This window comes from Desmodus rotundus, chromosome 13 (genome assembly GCF_022682495.2).
Source record: "Desmodus rotundus isolate HL8 chromosome 13, HLdesRot8A.1, whole genome shotgun sequence".
In the NCBI taxonomy this organism is placed as follows: domain Eukaryota; kingdom Metazoa; phylum Chordata; class Mammalia; order Chiroptera; family Phyllostomidae; genus Desmodus; species Desmodus rotundus.
The window spans coordinates 71262889-71280658 of NC_071399.1; the positions used below are offsets into that span (position 1 = coordinate 71262889).

General features: G+C 37.7%; 1 protein-coding gene across 2 annotated transcripts in view; it reads left to right on the forward strand.

Annotated features, from left to right (window-relative positions):
* The window catches only part of PIBF1 (progesterone immunomodulatory binding factor 1), a 174659-nt gene that overhangs the window by 58031 nt on the left and 98858 nt on the right, over window positions 1-17770 (forward strand). For both annotated transcript variants that reach the window (XM_024569113.3, XM_024569121.3), the window contains one exon: window positions 2105-2203. In XM_024569113.3, the coding sequence (XP_024424881.2) occupies window positions 2105-2203 (99 nt within the window). The remainder of the gene's footprint in view (window positions 1-2104; window positions 2204-17770) is intronic.

A 17770-nucleotide genomic window follows, 5' to 3' on the forward strand; every position in this document is an offset into this window, starting at 1 on the left:
AAAATTTTGTTTGTGCCCTGATATAGCACTAATTACAGTTGGCTGGATGATACAGATTGTGGCATGGTGAATGCACTAGTTACCCTCTAATTATGCCTCCTTTCGTAAGCCCTACTGTTAGTTTAGTCTGGGTTTTATTTCATTCCCTGGGACTTGCTTTTATTTCTAATGCCCATTATTACAGGAAAGGCAATATAGCTAGGCACTGAAGCTCCTCCACCTACCAACTAAGTATTAATAATTAATCAGTACTGTAAAAATGATCTACTTGGAATTTTGCTACTGAAATAACATATAGAATAATGAGACTATGTTTGAGAAATGAAAATTGCAATCAATTTGTGATGATTTACTGACAAAAATGTATAGATCATCTAGGAATGAAAAAATCATCTCTAGTATACTTTGAGAATTTTATTCTATCTAAAAAGTAAATTTTCATGTTTCAGTTCAGTAATAGAATATTTTTGAAGGTCATTGCAGTCAGGATGATATCAGCAAATGGCATGCCATCTTATGATATCCACCTTACATGCACTTATTTTCTTTTAAATAAGAGTTATCTTATTTCTTTTACATTATTTTATATCTGACACAAAAACTATTTCACTGATGAATCTCTATTGGTTGACGTGTTTTAAGTTTTAAATTTGTTGCACATTTTGCACTATGCTAAAGGTGACATCAAGTACTGGCACAGCACGTATGAGCACTAAGAATTTCTACCCAGCGGTTACTAGGTATATTTATTCAAACCGTGTGGGTTTCCAAGACTCCCTACTGACATCCTCCACGAAAAATAAAGACCAAATTCTAATACCCAGTTCACTTCCGTATGGGAGGTAGGGTAATGTGATGTTTTAAAGAAACACACGCTTTAGAATAAGACATAGCTGGGCACCAATGATGGCTGTAACACTTAGACTGTGTGACTGGGGCTAGGTACTTAAGTTCTCTAAACTTCCGTTTACTCAGCTATGAAATAGGTTAGAAAAAACAACAGAGAGGATTTGTAAGGATTAAGTGAACAAAATCGTTTATGCTCACTCTATCTTTCTTTATAACTCTGTTAGGAAGAGGATTTCTTTTAAAAAAATTACCTCTCTTAAACAAGCTGACTGTTGATATTTTTTTAATCCAAACTTTCACTTTAATAAGAAAATAAAACAAGATTTGATCTTTAAAGGCTCATGTCTGGCTGTATCATCTCCTAATTACTGTTGTAACCTTTTACCTTTTGGACATTCCCTTAACTGTCACTAAATGTATCTTTATATCAATTTAAATTTCATTTACTTCCAGCGCTTTCATCAGCGCTGGAGGTAGGGGATTTATCTAGTACTCTGGCCTCACACTTCCTTTTGTGCTGCATGAATATTGACCTTCATCTCAGCTTCGCTGCATTCAGCTACCCCGACGGTCACAGCCGGAATTGTCCCTGGAAGTACAATACTAGTCTGCCTCCAACTCCGTCCTCCAGCAGCGATCCTGGCCTTCCTCCTCACTCTGCAGCTACTTCCACTTTAATGTTTGCCGCCTCCTCAGGATTTCACCTACTTTGTTCCTTCTGCTCTCCTAATCCATCAGCCCTCCTGGGTGCCGTCCTCTTCCCTTTCTCTCCAAGTCAGGTCCCGGGAGTATTATCACTTCAGTCATTCCCTGCTCGTATCCCCAACTTCATGTCCATTTGTATGCTTGTGACCTCTAATTACATCTTTAACTTAAAATACTTTGTAAAACATTATTAACATCTCAAAACCTCAGTTGTCTCATGGATAATATGTTATTAATAATAACATGTATAATATAATACGGTATTACGGTATTAAATAAGTTACTGTTCAGTCTACCTTCAGCCTATGTGGAGAAAAGTTGCAAAGAAAGGCAGCGTGACATTAGAAATAGACCATGTTTGCACCTGCACCGCCGCGTGCTGCTACAGAAACTAACCACGCCGGGCAAATATGGTACACGGTTCTGTTGCCATCCCCTGCAGGCTCCTCAGGATTGTCAGGGGGACCAACTCCACAAAAACTCATGTATTAATCTTTAGAAGATGGATGCTTATGTATTTAGAATAACTGAATGTATGTTTACATTTTAGAAATCTCCGAGAAGCAAGGGATAATGCTTTGGCTGAAAAGGACCGAGCAGTGCTGGCTGAAAAGGATGCTTTAGAGAAACATAATGAGCTCTTAGACAGGTAAGCAGCCTGAAAGCAGAAATGTTGAAACTCTGCAGTTTCTGTTCTTCTTACTTTGATTTTTTTAATTATATTTTAATAAAGTATAATCTTTATTTCAATTGAAATATATGTGTTATTTTTATAATGTGTAATTTTTTCATACATTGAAACAAGGTAAAGAGCAATTCAGTCACACCAGAGAGCTTCGTAATACTGTTTTCCTCAGTCCCAGTCACTACTCTTTAAGAGGCAAACACTGATTTCCGTCACGATGGTTTAGTTTTGCTCTTTCTGGACTAACACTAAATGGAATCATGCAGTATGTACTCCTTGGTGTCTCGCTTCTTTCACTCAGCCTTGTTCTGCGTGTCGTCCATTTGCTCCGGTGTCAGCAGTTCATTCCTTACTATTGCCGAGCACGAGTGCACGTCCACAGTTTGGGTATTCATCCACCTGTTGATGGGCATTTACGTTGTCTCCAGTTTGGAGCTGTCATGAATGAAGCTGCTATGAACATCTGTTACACATGTGTTTTTATGGGCATATGTTTTTATTTATTTCGCTTGGGTAAATACCTAGGAGTGGAATTGTTAATCATGGAATAAATGAATGTTTTACTTTAAGAAAACCTGCCAAGCTTAACTCCAGAGTAGTTGTACCATTCATTGTACACTCCCCAGTTCATTTTTTAAAAAATCTTTTATGTTCTGGTTCATGTGTAGGAGGAAGGGGAAGAGAAAATGATTTATCTTTCATTTATCAGTAACAAAGGGTGTTTAATAGCCTAGCTCAAAGGAAAACCACTAATGAGTACCAAGGTAAATACCATTACCTCATTGAACACTGAATTTTCAGTGGTTTGACTCTACGGAGAGTAAACAGTGCTTAACTTTTTTAAAAACTTTTTATTTTGAAATAACTTCAGACAGAAAAGTTACTAAGATAGTACAAAAAGTTTTCATATACCTTTGGCACACTGATAAACTTTGAAAATAAGCTGAATGGGTCTTTTAATTGTTAAATGTACACTTGCAGGTTTATTTGTGATTTACGCAATCCATGAAACTAAAAATTGAGGCAAGTCTTCATATAATTAACCTATCTTTAATTTTTTAGATTGTCAAAATCTTTTAGAATGGCTCAATGTTATACTTCTGAATACACTTCAACTTTATAAACTTGATTGACCCGTGGAAGAACTTTATTATAATAAATGTAATATTGAAGAAATCTTTCCTATAATGTGAAAGTATATCTAATCCCAAAGATCTCAATATAAAATAAATTTATAAATCAGCTGTTTTTGTTGCAGTGCTAATACGAGCAATCTTTAAACTTATCTATTATTGTGTATAATCCTTCTATTTATGTATCTATGTGATTTCCACTAAAGACTTATTTGGCTTTTTTGTTTATGTTTTTGAGCATGATAAATTTAGTAATGGTTCTAGAATAATATTTATGAACAAATGAACAAACTTTAAGAGAAAGCATAAGATTTTAGCTAGTAAACCAAGCAGAATTTCCTAACTTGCTAGCTTTGGTATGTTTTTGTGAATTTGGAATGAGGAGAATAGTAAATCAGACCTTAAAATTGGCTACTTTATATTGATGCTAAACTCTGTAATCTTCCTAACACCTAAAATTCTTCTTTACCTGCTTGTGCAGAGACTGGTATTTATCTAAAGGCCATGGGATACTTTAGTACCTAAAAGTGTTTCTGAATTACTGAGAATTCAGTTATTTAATGCTTATTAAGCACATAGAACAGTGTCTTGCACATAAATAGTACTATAGAAATGTTTGCTAAGAGTATAGAAATGTTTGCTTTTATTATTACTATAAACTAATTTGTTCAACTATTTGTTATTAATTTTTACTAACTAAATTTTTGTTATTCAAAAGTTGGTATCTTTCCAAATCATTTTCCACTAGAATATCGAATAAACTGGTACAGCTCATTTTTAAGCTGCCAGAAGAGAGGAACTTTCATTCCTTGGAGTGTCAGTAAAAACCTTGCATATTCACAGACTTATTTTCAACCAGCCTTAAATACGTATGATAGTTTTAAATGAAGGCAAAGAAGGAGAAAAAGAAAGTGTTTCTAGACACACTAGAAATACCTATGAGAAGCAAGTAGCGTTGAGGCTCCCACCTTTAAAGGACGTTAGGGGACTAGGCATTTATTGACTGAGTGAGGGTAATATCTGGGAGTCTAAAGCTCAAAATAAGCGTGGGCTTTAACAAAATGCTTGAAACAGCTAAAGGTACTTACCTCTTTTTTTTTTTTTTAGCTATAATATCAACAAATAAAAGGGAAAATCTCTCTGCTTTAAGGCTATAACCTTGCTAGATGACTTTAAAAAAGGATTCCAGATGTCTCCACAGTTTCATCCTTTCTTAATTTATAAATTCAATACAGTTCATGTTAAAAATTTCAAGAGTTTTTACTGAAACTTGAAAACTGACTCTAAAAGTCTTTTTCAGAATTGGCATGACTATTCTTGTGCCTATTGTACCTTCACTCTTCCATATGAGTTTTTATAGTTATATTTCTCACATTATACGTATCAGCCACACAAAGTTCATTTTAGAGAATGGTGTACATAGAGAACTTTTTTTTTTATGAAAATGTCAGTATGTTTGAAGTTAAACTATACATTTAATGGGATCCATATGAAAATACCAGCAAGATTTATTTTTAAGTCTACACACTAACTTCCTCTTGTGTTGGGTGGTGGTGGAGTAGCACAGGCCTTCTGGGATCTGGTAGAGGCGATGGAGTTAGGGATGCATTTGGATTAAGTGGTTTGTAGTCACTTCTGTTTTATAGTTAAATTATCGCTAGCCATTTCTGAGTAGCAGTGGCTTCCAGGAATACTCTTATTATCTACTGTGCCTTGACCTCCGTGTGTGGTGAGAGATAAGAATGTGTTTCAGGTATCCTTTACTGGAAGAAGGCATTACTGGAACCAGGCATTTCATTTTATTTTATTTTACTTTACTTTATTTTATTTTATTTCATTTCATTTCATTTTTTCTTTCTTCCTTTCTTCCTTTCTTTCTTTCTTTCTAGATTAGAATAGAATAGAATTCATTACATATAAGATATAAAATAAAACCCATCCAGAACTCCCTTTATTCCTACAAGCTTTCCCACCCAAAACCTTCTAAAATCATTTCATACCACAAAATGGCAAGCAATAGATAAAAAGATAACAAAGCTTCCAAAATCACAGATGCTCAGCTTGAAGCTGCTGACTGGGTCAGATGAGCCAGTTTCTGGTGGATCCCACTGTTTGCTCTGTTACAGCAGTGGGTCAATACTACAGCCTTCTGGACCAGAGGCTGATGTCAGGGACACCCTGAGCATGTGATGGGCTGGAGGTACTGGTTGGGAAGCAGACCACTTATTCCCTCTATGCATCCTTCAATTACTTCACTGTGAAATCCTGCTTCTGCTCTGCTAGTGCCTGAGAGAACCAATGCATGGTGACACTGAGGTGGAGGGGCTTATCCGAAAAGATGAGGTGGAACCAGCCAGGCTCCTTACACTTGTAGGACATGTGGAATGCCAGGGGACAATATTAGCTTGTCGTCCAGGAAGTGATGATAAAGGAGCAGCTCTTCCTCAAATACGCATGGGCCCAGATACTCTTTCAAGTTGATCCAGACATGGAGGCCAGAGCCACGGCTGAGAAAAGGGATCTTCAGTGCTTTTTACTTGTTAGTGATGTACCTGTGAGCAGCCTGAAGCTGAGGTGGTTAGTGGTCAGGTGTATGTTGTCAATCCATTCTCTGTCTTGGAGCAGCCAACACAGCTTGTGCTGCTGATGCCAGAGATGCTGCAGAGGAAGCCAACAGCATGCATGGCAGAGGCCACCTTCCTGTGGGTGTGCAGAGTGCCAAAACACAAGCCAGAGGTCCCCAAACCCTTACTGGTGCCCCAGATCAAATGAGTCCTGTTGGGCTCAGGCAAACTTCCCATGCCCTGTGCAATGTGGTGGAATCATCAAACACAGGCAGCATGCAAATCTCATCTGTAATCACACGGAGGTTCTACCTATTGGCAAATTCTGGGTATTCCTTCAGTGAGTCCTGAGAGTAGGTGTTTCCCAGAGGATTGTGGGAGTTGATGAGCACAAGGCCTTTGACCTTTTTCCCTTAAGACTAGGGCTTTCTCCAACTTGTCCACAGTCAGCTGGAATGGTTGGGTATTCACCTCAGTGATCTGACTGTCCAGGTGGACATGAATCAACTCAACTTTCCCATACAGGTGGGAAGTATAGGTGAAGCCAACGTGGAAAAGAACAGAGGTCAGAAAGGCCTCACCTGGATTACATAGAACCATGGTCAACAAATAGAAGACAGAGCAGTAGCCACTAAGAACAACCACATTTTTTGCATCAAGCTGGGCAGGTACCTTGCAGTGATAGGTCAGGAACCGGGCCACTTCTTCCCACAGGAGTGCTTGTCTGCTCCAGTCCAAACATCGCAGGCCATTAACAATGTGGTTCCTGTCACTCCAACTCAACCTCTCAGTCCTCCGATCAGTGCCGAGCTTGTTCTCCTGATGCCAAGGTTGATGGAGCCTGAGGTGTTCTTGTCCTCGTGGTATTTGTCTCCTTGGTAGGTTGTGTAGTCCTGGAAGCTGGAGTGGAATAAAGCAGAGATGTCAAACTCATGGTTGGATAGATCATAACTGACAAATACAGCTTCCAAATCACTCAGTTGGTAACTTAGCTGGTCAGGCAGCCTGGACGATTGGGCCTGCTGCCCACCTCCAGCATCACCCATGGGGCCCAGGGAAGAGCAGGTCAGTGGGAGCTCCAGGCTTCTCGTGGCCCCAGACTGTGAGAGCCTGACCACATGGCACATTAAGTGGCCGAGAATGGCTTCCTGCTGCAGGCGCCTGGTCTCCATGTGCGTGATGTAGTCCTCTACACTCTGCGCTCGCGGCACAAGCACAAGATTGGCTCCCTCAGCGGGCTGTGGGGCTCGGGTTTCTGAGGCCCTGGCCCTTCATCTGGCCACAGGGCTTGTGGAGGGTGTCTTGTTGGTGACTCAGTCTTTGTATTGGTCTCACTGGGCTGGCCTGAACCTTTCAGGAGATAAAGTGAGCATGTTCTGAAAAATGACCTCTTTACATTAATACTAAAGTGTAGATCAAACAAAGGACACATTAGGACACATTAGGCGGGTCTAAAGCTTCCCTGGGTGCCTGCAGCTTTTTTCCTGTAGATAAAAGGCCAGCACTGCCACAAGCACGGGACCATCTGGCCCTGTGAGACGCCCCTGTGTCTCCTGCAGCTTCTGTCTGCGCTGGGTTTGGCCTTCTTTCTTTGTGGAGGCAGTAAATTTATCGTTTATTTTGGAGGAGGTCCCCTGGCATTCCTCAAACCTCCGGACACTCAAACTTTTTACTAATCTGGTGGATTCCTGAATCTTCATAGGGTTGGGGGACTTTTTTCCCCAGCCTTATAATTGACAAAACTGTGAGATGTTGAAAGTGGACAGCTGAAGATTGGATATGTGTATACACTGTGAAAGGGTTCCTCCCCCGGAAGTTCATTAACACACCCACCACCTCACATGTTTACTTACATGTGAGAATATTTAAGTTTTACTTTCTTAGAAAATTTCAGTGAAACTATGCAGTATTGTCAACTCTAGTGACCATGTCATACATTAGATCCTCAGACTTTATTCACGTTACAGAAAGATTTTTTTAATCACACATACTGAATCCATGGTTCATATTGAAAAATTAAATAAGTGAGTTTGAGTAAGAATCACAAATTGCATCCGGTCACCGGGGTACCCAACGTGGTGAAAAAGAAACGTTGGATTCATACCTCACACTTGACACTGGGATACATTCCAAACAGATCAGCTATTGTTATGAAAGTCGTTAAAGTGCTAGGGAAACCATAGGATAATGGTTTCATAGCCCTGGATTGAACAACACTTTTGGAATTCAGAATTTGTAAAAGTAAGAATTAATAAACTTAGCTCCTTGCAAATGAAAGATGTCGGTGTGGAATTACTGCCATAAAGAAGGTCGGAAGACAAATGCAATCTGGGAAGAAACACTTGCAACTCCTATCGCAGTCGTGTGATTAACTTCCCCATAGGAAGACCCTCCTACAGATGGATTGCAGGTGAAAATTAGATTGAGATTAAAACTAGTTATCTTCCAAAAACTGAGAGGTTGATAATACACTGTGTTTGCATGGGTAGGGAAAAACAGGAAATCTCATACCTTGTTACTGGATTTTAAGTCAGTACAACCTCTTTGAAGAGTAATTTAATAACCAGTCAAAAGAACAAAAGCACATTGCTGTGGGCCCAGGAGCTTCATTTCTACATTATCCTACAGATGTTCTTGCTAGGTACTAAATGGCATGTGTAATGACTTATTCTTTACAACACAGGATGCTGCTGCAAAAGATTGAAATTATCCCAAACATTCATTGACATTTAGGCAATAACTAAGTAAGTGACAGCACATAGTTACAGCTGTAGAATAAAACATGTCACTATACAAAAGGAATAAAGTAGCTTTATATCCTGACAAGGGAAGATCCTTAAGATATGTTGTTGGCAAGGTGCAGAACCATATATATGTTGACAGCATCAGCATATATATGCACACTTTTTTTACCCAGGATGTATAAAATAGATATGTGTATATTATATATACATAAGGCTGTCATTTCTATAAAAATTAAAAAACAACATAATATACACATGTATACTTTATGTTTGTATGTATTTGCTTAATCTGTATAAACACTTATTGCTTGTGGATTAAGAAATTGGGAGGCTGGGGGACAGATGTTGTATATAGATTTTTTACAATATATTCTTTTGTTGTATTTAAATGTTGAAACTTGTGACATTTTTAAACTTTCAGGGTTGTTTTCAGGCTTAGATATAATAAAATATTGTAAGTGCATATCTTAGATTGTATGCTCAATAAGCAACCACGTTTCTAGCGGTTTTTAAGATTGCTATTGGAGAAAGCAAGATGACCAAGAGTTAGGATGGGCTCTCTTAGGAATAAATCAAAGCAGATTACATTTCCATCTTTAATAAGGACATTACACTGGTAAAACGTGGAAATGAAGTTAGGGTACAAGTGATTTGCCAAGACTTTCCATGACATCCTACATCCTTCTAAACAAGGTGGGAATATATGGGCACACTTCAAGATTAGGTCAATGGACTAGCAACTGCTTAAGGCTTTACCTATATGTTTTTAGAGAATCATTAATAATCAAGAGGTACCTACCAAATGACCTACCAAATGACCATTGGTAATGCTCTGTAGTGTTATAGATATTACTGCGTTTAGTACTATATTTCTACATTTTTGTCAGTGATTTGAGTAAAACTAAAAACACATTATATTACAAATTTGATATAATATATGGCAGAAGAAAAACAAAGAAATTGAATTGCAGAATGAGGATCCAGGTAGATCTTTTCAAGCAGAAATTGATGACCTGAATGAAACTTAATGAATAAATATAAGGTCATACACTTGGGTCCAGAAAACCTGAGTTATTAGTGTTATTGAATTGAAATGGAATTGAAATGTGAAAATAAATGCTTAGAATTGAAATGTGAAAATAACCTGGGAGATTTCTATATGGATATATTATCCTACAGTAATAGAAATTATATCTAGAATGTGGTCAGTAAATTACCTTATCTATAGAATGATGCCGGGGTCTGGGCACCCAAGCTTTAAACCCAAGCTCTGATCTAAACTGTGGAAAGATGCAAAAGTACCCTAACAGTGTTAGATTATAACTGTCAACAAATATTTGAAGAGTTCCTAGATGAACGAGCTGGTCTTCTCACTTGGTAAGACTTAAAGTAGCAGAACTGGCATCCCTGGCTAAACATCAGAAGAAAGAGTAAAGGTAAACTTGCTGTCTAGGGTTTCCGAAATGCCTTGTCACCTAGCATTCTCCCTCAGGGGAAGTGTTGGCGCATTAGCTGGACAAGCATTCCGTGGGAATGTGCTTAGAAGGGCTGAAGCATCAAGTGGGTAGCCTGGTGAGTTTGAAGTCTCTTTCAGTCCTGAAATTACCTGTGACAGCAGCTTGAAAGAGTTAACACATTTGTTAAGTTACCATGCAAGAGGAATGGTGAACCCAAACTGCTTTTGAGTGTATAACTTTTTTAAATCTCTGCAGTTTACTTTTCCTGTGTTTTTCAAAATAAAAACTTAGTGCTTAGGACTCTTTAAAAAGGACACTTTATGTTTGTTTAATATCCACTGAAATTCTTTTGAGCGTATATTGCCTAGAAATAGTTGAACTCATATATTTTAGGAATGTCATGTGTACTTTTGTGTATAGTGAAACCCATGGGAAAATATTTTTATTTTTCAGATGTTGAGTTTTTAATACTCAAATATGTGATTCTAATTCCTTGGTATCAATATCAGAATCAACAAATATATTTGAATCTTTACATGTATTGTGATTTCCCCGAATTATGCTTTACATAAAGAAAGCCTCAGATGTGCCCATACACAGTTTTCTAGTCAGGTATAATTAGTCTCAACTTTTTTATATATGTTAAAAGATTTTCTTTATCATATGCTTCATTTAATGATTAAACAACCAGTGCTATTGTAAAAAAAAAAGTAAAAAAGTAGTATGCCACCTGTAAATATGAACGAAAAGGGGTTTTTATTCAAGGACTTTCATTGTCTACAAAATAATGGATTTTTCTCAGAGATTAAAAGGTCTACATAGGCCCCTGGCAGGTATGGCTCAGTTGGTTAGACATCGTCCCACCAAGAAAAGGTTGTGGGTTCGATTCCCATTCAGGGCACATACAAGAGGCAACTGATTGATGTTTCTCTTACATTGGTGTTTCTCTCCCTCTCTTTCTCACTCACTTCCCCAGTCTCTAAAAAATAAATAAATGAAAAAAATTTTTTTAAATGGTCTATGTAGGTTCTAATTCAAGTTCAATAGTTTATCTGATACTAAGTAACAAATAATAAGTACTGTGTTTTGTGTATGATGCACACCCACACTTTTGGCCCAAACTTCCAGGAAAAAAATCTTTCTTTTAATTTTTCAATTCAATTTTTTGTTTATTTATATTTACAAACAAGTCCAATTATCATATTCCTGGGCATTATTTTGCATACGGATATCGTTATTGCCTTTTAGAGTTACACTTTTAATGCATAAGCATAAATAGAAGAATTAAAAACATTGATACGGAATGAGTACTACCCACCCTTATTTCTCCTCAAAAATTTGGACAAAAAGTGTGCGTTAAGCATGGCGAAATCCAGTTCTCTTGAATACGAACAGTTGTCTCATGTCCGTTGCTTTGAACCTGTGCACACCCTCTGCGGGTTCTGTCAAAGGGAAATTTTTGTACTTGATCGGTGTGAATAATAGAGTAAGTTGAAAACACTGTTAATCTCTGGGAGCCTGCATGAGAGGCCTATATGTGAATCTAAATAAACTTGCCATCCAGAATTAATCTTACTAGTATTTTTCAGTTATGATTGTCTTAACTGTTTTCAAATGTATATTTCACATTTTGAAATGTACTTGTAATTCAATCTGTAAATATTTTTAAATGATAACTGCTCGATGTTATGCTTTTAATTTCTACAACTTTTCTGATTATAGTAGGATTTTGTCCTCATTGTTACATGTAGAATACAAAAATAAAAGTTGAGTAGGATAAGTTATTTTTATGTGATACCAGGCTTGTTTAAAGCTTGATATAGAAGCTAGTTTTCTTAAATTTCCATTCGGTGCTTTATCCCCAAGATTAGGACAGTTTTGATATGCCTTTATTCTGCCTTTTTTTTAATACTCTTACAGGGTTTTATCTTTGTTTATCCTTTAATCTGCTGCTGGCTTCTTCAGCTGGCAAATCAATGTATGTATCATTTGCAAAATGAACTTAATGGAATGAAGGATAATGAGATTTGGAATACAAGATACAGTATTGCCTGGCCTGTGTGGCTCAGTTGGTTGGGCATCTCTCCGCAAACTGAATGGTTCGATTCCCGGTCAGGGCGCATGCCTGGATTGCAGGTTCAGTCCCCGGTCACAAAGAGTACGGAAGGCAGCCAATTGATGTTTTTCTCCCACATCGATGTTTCTCTCCCTCTCTTTCTCCCTCCCTCCCCCTCTCTCTAAAATAAAAATTTTTTTTAAAAATTGTTTAAAGAAATAAAAGCTATAGTATTGTACTTTATTTTACTTTGCAATAATTTTATTTGTTATTTCTAGATTTCAGTGTTACATAATTCACTTCATAATTGTCATTTGAATGCATAAATTCCTAATTCTCAATCCTGTATTAAATTACTCTTTTGTCATACTTTGTAAAAGAAAGACTATACAATAAATTCAGAGTTTTTAGATGAAATTTTTACTATCTGAATTTTTTGTTTGATAATTTGCAAAATACTCTCATTAATGGGTTACTCTAATGATTTTCTACAGTTTATAAAATTATATTTTCTTTCTTACTTGATTTCTCCTATTCCTGCAATGTTCTATTTTCCCACAGGTTTGCTTTATTTATATTGAAATAGTCTAGTCCCACGTTGTTCTAAAATCTTCTCTTGGCTTTTAGACTGCTGCTCCATCTGACATAAATTTGTTCCCTTTTACAGGATTATATCTCAAGCTGTACTCATTACCTCCTAAATTACCCACAAGTGATTCCATTGCTTTCCCCAGTACAGGCTTTGGAATTAGTAATAATGTAATATACATGAAAGCATTAAGAAATTTATTGCTGAGATGAAAAATATCTGTTCCTTTCCAGTTTAGACATAAGGCTCCGAAAAGAACCAATAAGAAACTCCATATTCAGATCACAGCATATATATTTTATTTTATGCCACCTTTCAGCTGTCTTTCTTTTTCTTTATTGGGTGTTGGTCTGATCTGAAATTCCTTGTCCCACCAGCAGCCATGTCCCAGGGAGTCGTTTAACTATTCATGGGTAATTTATTGCTTATAATTGGGCTTAAGTGGTATAGATTCTCAAATGATACTCCTATTTCCACCTCCAAAGAACAGAAGTGGACTAGCATTATGAGCATATATTGTACATACTTTGTTGTGTAACTGGAACAGTTGGTGTGGAGAAATGCTCTTTGCATACCTAATGACGTGAACCTCTTCTCTCCTCAGTTTTGAATAACTCGATGTCCATCACTCTGGCGATCAGTTCACATTTTACCTTCTAAAATCAAGGCTGTACTCCTTCATTCTATCTTGGCCCGTATTTTTTTTTTAAGTTTTATTTTAAACAATTTCATATGTGCACAAAAACACAAGAATGGTACAAAGAACGTCTGTTTATCTTTTGTCTAGACTCACCCCTTTTTAACATTTTGCTTCATTCGTTTTATCATCTTATTCTGCCTCTCTCCCTCCTTCCCTTCCTCACTTAGACACACATACACACATTGGGGGGGGGGGGGGGTTCTGAGTAGTTTAGTACATTGAATACACCAAATGCTTCCACCTCTTCACAATTTATTTCCTAGGAATGAAAATATTCTCTTATGTAACTACAGTGTACTTTGAAGTATAGGACAACATTGATGATAGTACTTTTACCCATTTTGTCATTTGTCCCAATAATGTCTTTTTATTACAGTTTCTTTTCTGGTACAAGATCCAGTCCAGAATCATGCATTACTTTTCGTTCTCATGCCTCCTCAGTCCCCTTCAACTGGAACGGTTCTTCAATTTTTTCTTTTCTATTCTGTTTTCATGACATTTGGTCGTTTGTGTGAGTGTGTGTGTTTGTGTGTTCATCTTTCACCGGGGACCTCGTCTTCTACTCAACTTCCACTGTTACTTTAGAAATGCCCAATAACGTTCTTAAACTCAGACCATACCTTTATGTCTTACAAACTGAGATTTCCAGCTGCCTGATTGATATTTTTATGTGGCTGTCTTTCTGGAACTTTAACCTCAGTATTTCTAAAACAAACTTTGTTTCCTGACACAGTCACCCCGCCCAAAACAAAAGGTGGCTTCAACTGACCTCACTTCTGTAATTTTTACCACCATTTAAAGCTATTTCTGTTTGAATCTTCAGAATAAGCTTTCCCGTTGCTCCTCTGTATAATCACTTACTAAATTTTACACATTCTGCCCCAGTGGTATCTCTCAAATTCCCTTCACTCCTGTCGCTGTCATCCTGGGTCAGCTTCTTGTTACTCCTTGACCGGTGTCATGTTGTAATTGAGTACAGTACCTCTCGATTGGTTGCTCCATCCCCCACTCAGTTAGTCCTCTTGCCCAGACCTGTCTTTCCTCCCGTAGCTTGGTGTTCTGACTAACATCATTCACCTGGGCCCTTGAACAAGACAGCTGGTGATTCACAGCTACCTTTTCCTTCTCCTTCCAATGTCCCATTTATTCAAGCAACAAATAATTATTGATAACCTACCATGTGCCGGTCACTGTGCCAGGTGCTGATATATATTAGTAAGTAAAGTAGAGAGTGCTCCTGCCGAGAATCAGTTGAGGGAGACAAAATAAACAAACGTATATAATTATTGTAATTATATGTTTTGGTGGTTGCTGTGAACTAGGGTGTGTAAGGAAGAATTATGGCTTGGGCAGGATTAACCATGGTAGATAGTCAAGAAAGGCCTCTCTGACACTGTGCGTGTGTGTGCATGTGTGTGTAGAAAAAGAAATACAGTTGGGACAAAAATAATACTATATTCTCTTCATATCAATAAGTGACTCAGGCTCTTTTAATAGGCTAAAATAAAATTTAAAGCTATTTTACAATCAATAATTTATTAAAATTTGTTTTAAAATAACAGTTCAGGATCTTGAGAATTTCTCTGTAAAGACTTATGTGTACATAATGCAGAGATGCTAGAGGGGGAGAGGAGTGGGCACAGGACAAAGACCTGAGGGGGTCAGGTGTGTGCTGAAGGAGGGGGACTTCGCTGGTGAGCACGCAATGGAGTATAGAGAGTTATTATAAAATTGTGCACCTGAAACTTATATAATAACCATTGTTACCCCAATAAATTTTATACACACACACACACTTAAAAAGAAGAAAGAACTTGCTCAAGAGCCTTTCTGTATCAAACTTTCGAGAGGGAAGTGCTACCGTCCTGCTTTGGGTCGCCAGCCCGTGCCCACCACTGCTCAATTGTTGCCAGAGGTTATGATCCCATTTATGAAATACAGTTTGGGGTTAGGGGTAGTTTCTAGATGAAACTTCTTTTTGGGTGATGGACACATAATGCAAAAAAAAAAGAGGTGCAGAACACCTAGATAAAGAGGTGCAGAACCGATACTTCAGTGAATTGTTTGCTTCAGTTCCTGATCAATGAAATAAGGAAACAAAGCTCAGAAAATTTAAACAAACTAGAATTCTTAAGCACTTTTCGATTGAGTCCAGCTTAAGGCCACATTATAAAGTTATGATCAAATACATGTTTAAGTGTGTGGCTCATTCATTGGCTTAGAGAGAATGTTGGTAATAACACCAAGGTCCTGGGTTCATTCACTTACAGACCTCCTTGGGCGGTTGGGGCGGGGGGAGGGGGGGGGGGAAACAGGGCAGGTGAGTTCCATGATCTTTTCTCAGTCCAGCCAGCTGCCTCACAAATGTGTAATTTTGAGTCACAAGAGAAGAGAGTAGGTAGAATCAGTACACATATGTAGTATTGCTAGAAAAAACACTTAAGTACCTTGCCCCCCGGTGACTTCTCAGCAGCACCGTGTTTGTTAATGAAGGAAAGAACCTTGCATGTCTACACACTTTTTAGGACGCTTTCTTAGAAATCTAAAATCACCGTTGGCCGTTGTGCATGCGAACTGAAGCAGCGAGAGTGAGAGATTATACAGTTTTCTTTATAGGCTGCTGCTCTGTTGCTTTGGGGAAAATTTTCATAGATTTACATTTGGTAAATATATCCACGTCCAAAAAAAGATATGTATAAAAAATTGGAATGCCAGCTGACTAAGTCAACTCATAAAACCTTCAGTTAAAAGTAAGATATTTTCCACGATTATTTTAAAATATGATGTTTACTGGAAAGAAAGTCCAGAGAATTACCACAGATGAAGTGTGAGTGTATTTCTCCCACTTGTAAATGAGCTCTTATTTCCTACAGTCTATATTCTGGTCCACAATGAGTCATTTTCAACATGTTTCACTTTAACTCCTAATACATTTTTAAACTTGGCAGGCATATTTAGATGAACATTACTTCCAGTTTTGGAGACTGCTTCTAAATTATACTTCAGTATTACAGTCATCATGAAAAGTCCTTTCAGTAAGAAGGAAACAGGACTGATTGGAAGAGTATGTTTGAGGGCAGCACACACACACAGAAAAGGTTACCGCTGAGTAAAAATCGGAGAGTTAGGCTTTTCAAAATTTTGTTACTAAATAACCCGTTTAACATTGTCTAAAAAGCTGTAGTTATGAGTTCTTTTTACTGATAGAAGATACTTGAAGAAAAGATGATTTATCCCGTATAATAAAGTTAGTATTTATTGATCCCTTACTATGCCTAGCAATATTTAGGTGTTTTATATGTGTTAACTTTTTTAATGCCCACGTAATAGGAAGCAGTTTATTTCCTATAAATCATTCAGGCTTTGTTTTTATTATAAAAGATGGAGCCTGGCACATTTCCGGACATATAACTAGAGCTACATGGGTGTTTTTAAAAGCTACTGACTTTATGGGGAGTTTTACATATTGCCAGTTGTTGAACCTTCTGGCAGATTTCAGTTGACCAACCTGCCTGTTGCTCCGATTTTAATATTTCTTATTTTTATTATTGTGATTTTTATACTGTGCTTCATTACTTTTAACACGTTAAAAGTTCCCAAAAGTTTAGAGTTGGGAGGAACTTGGATCATTGAAAACATCCTACTCTCTTTGCAAATGAGGAAAGAAACCTGATGAGCTTATCTGACCTGTCATCAGCTATACGGTTATTAAGGAGCAGAGCTAGAAGTAGACGTCTGTTCTCTCCATTCCCATCCCAGTTGTTCATCGTGCCACCAGTGAAGTGTGATCTTACGTTAAACAACGTCAGTAGGTACATCTTTGCTCTCCAATATACATATTAAGAACAATGAAACTCAGAACAATACTGTATTAATTTCCCGTGATGGCCATAATAAAGTACCCCGACCTTTGATGACTTCAAGCAACAAAAATTTATTGTCTCCATGTTCTGGAGGCCAGAAGTCTTTAACCAAGGTGTCAGCAAGACTATACGCCCTTTTAAATTTCTGGGGCCAGTCTGTTCCTTGATTTTCCGTATTCTAGGGGCTCCAGGTGTTCCTTGGCTTTTTGTCTTATGGCCACTTCACTTCAGTGTCTTCCTCTGTCGTCACATTGCCTCTCACTCTGCATCTTTTATAAGGATGCAGGCGGTTGTGTGTAGGGCCCACCCCGATATTCCAGGATAGACTCTTCTAAAGATGGTTAAGTTAACCACATGTGCAAAAGATCCCTTTCCCAAATTAGGTAATATTCACAGGTTCTAGGGAGTGGGGTGTGGACATGTAT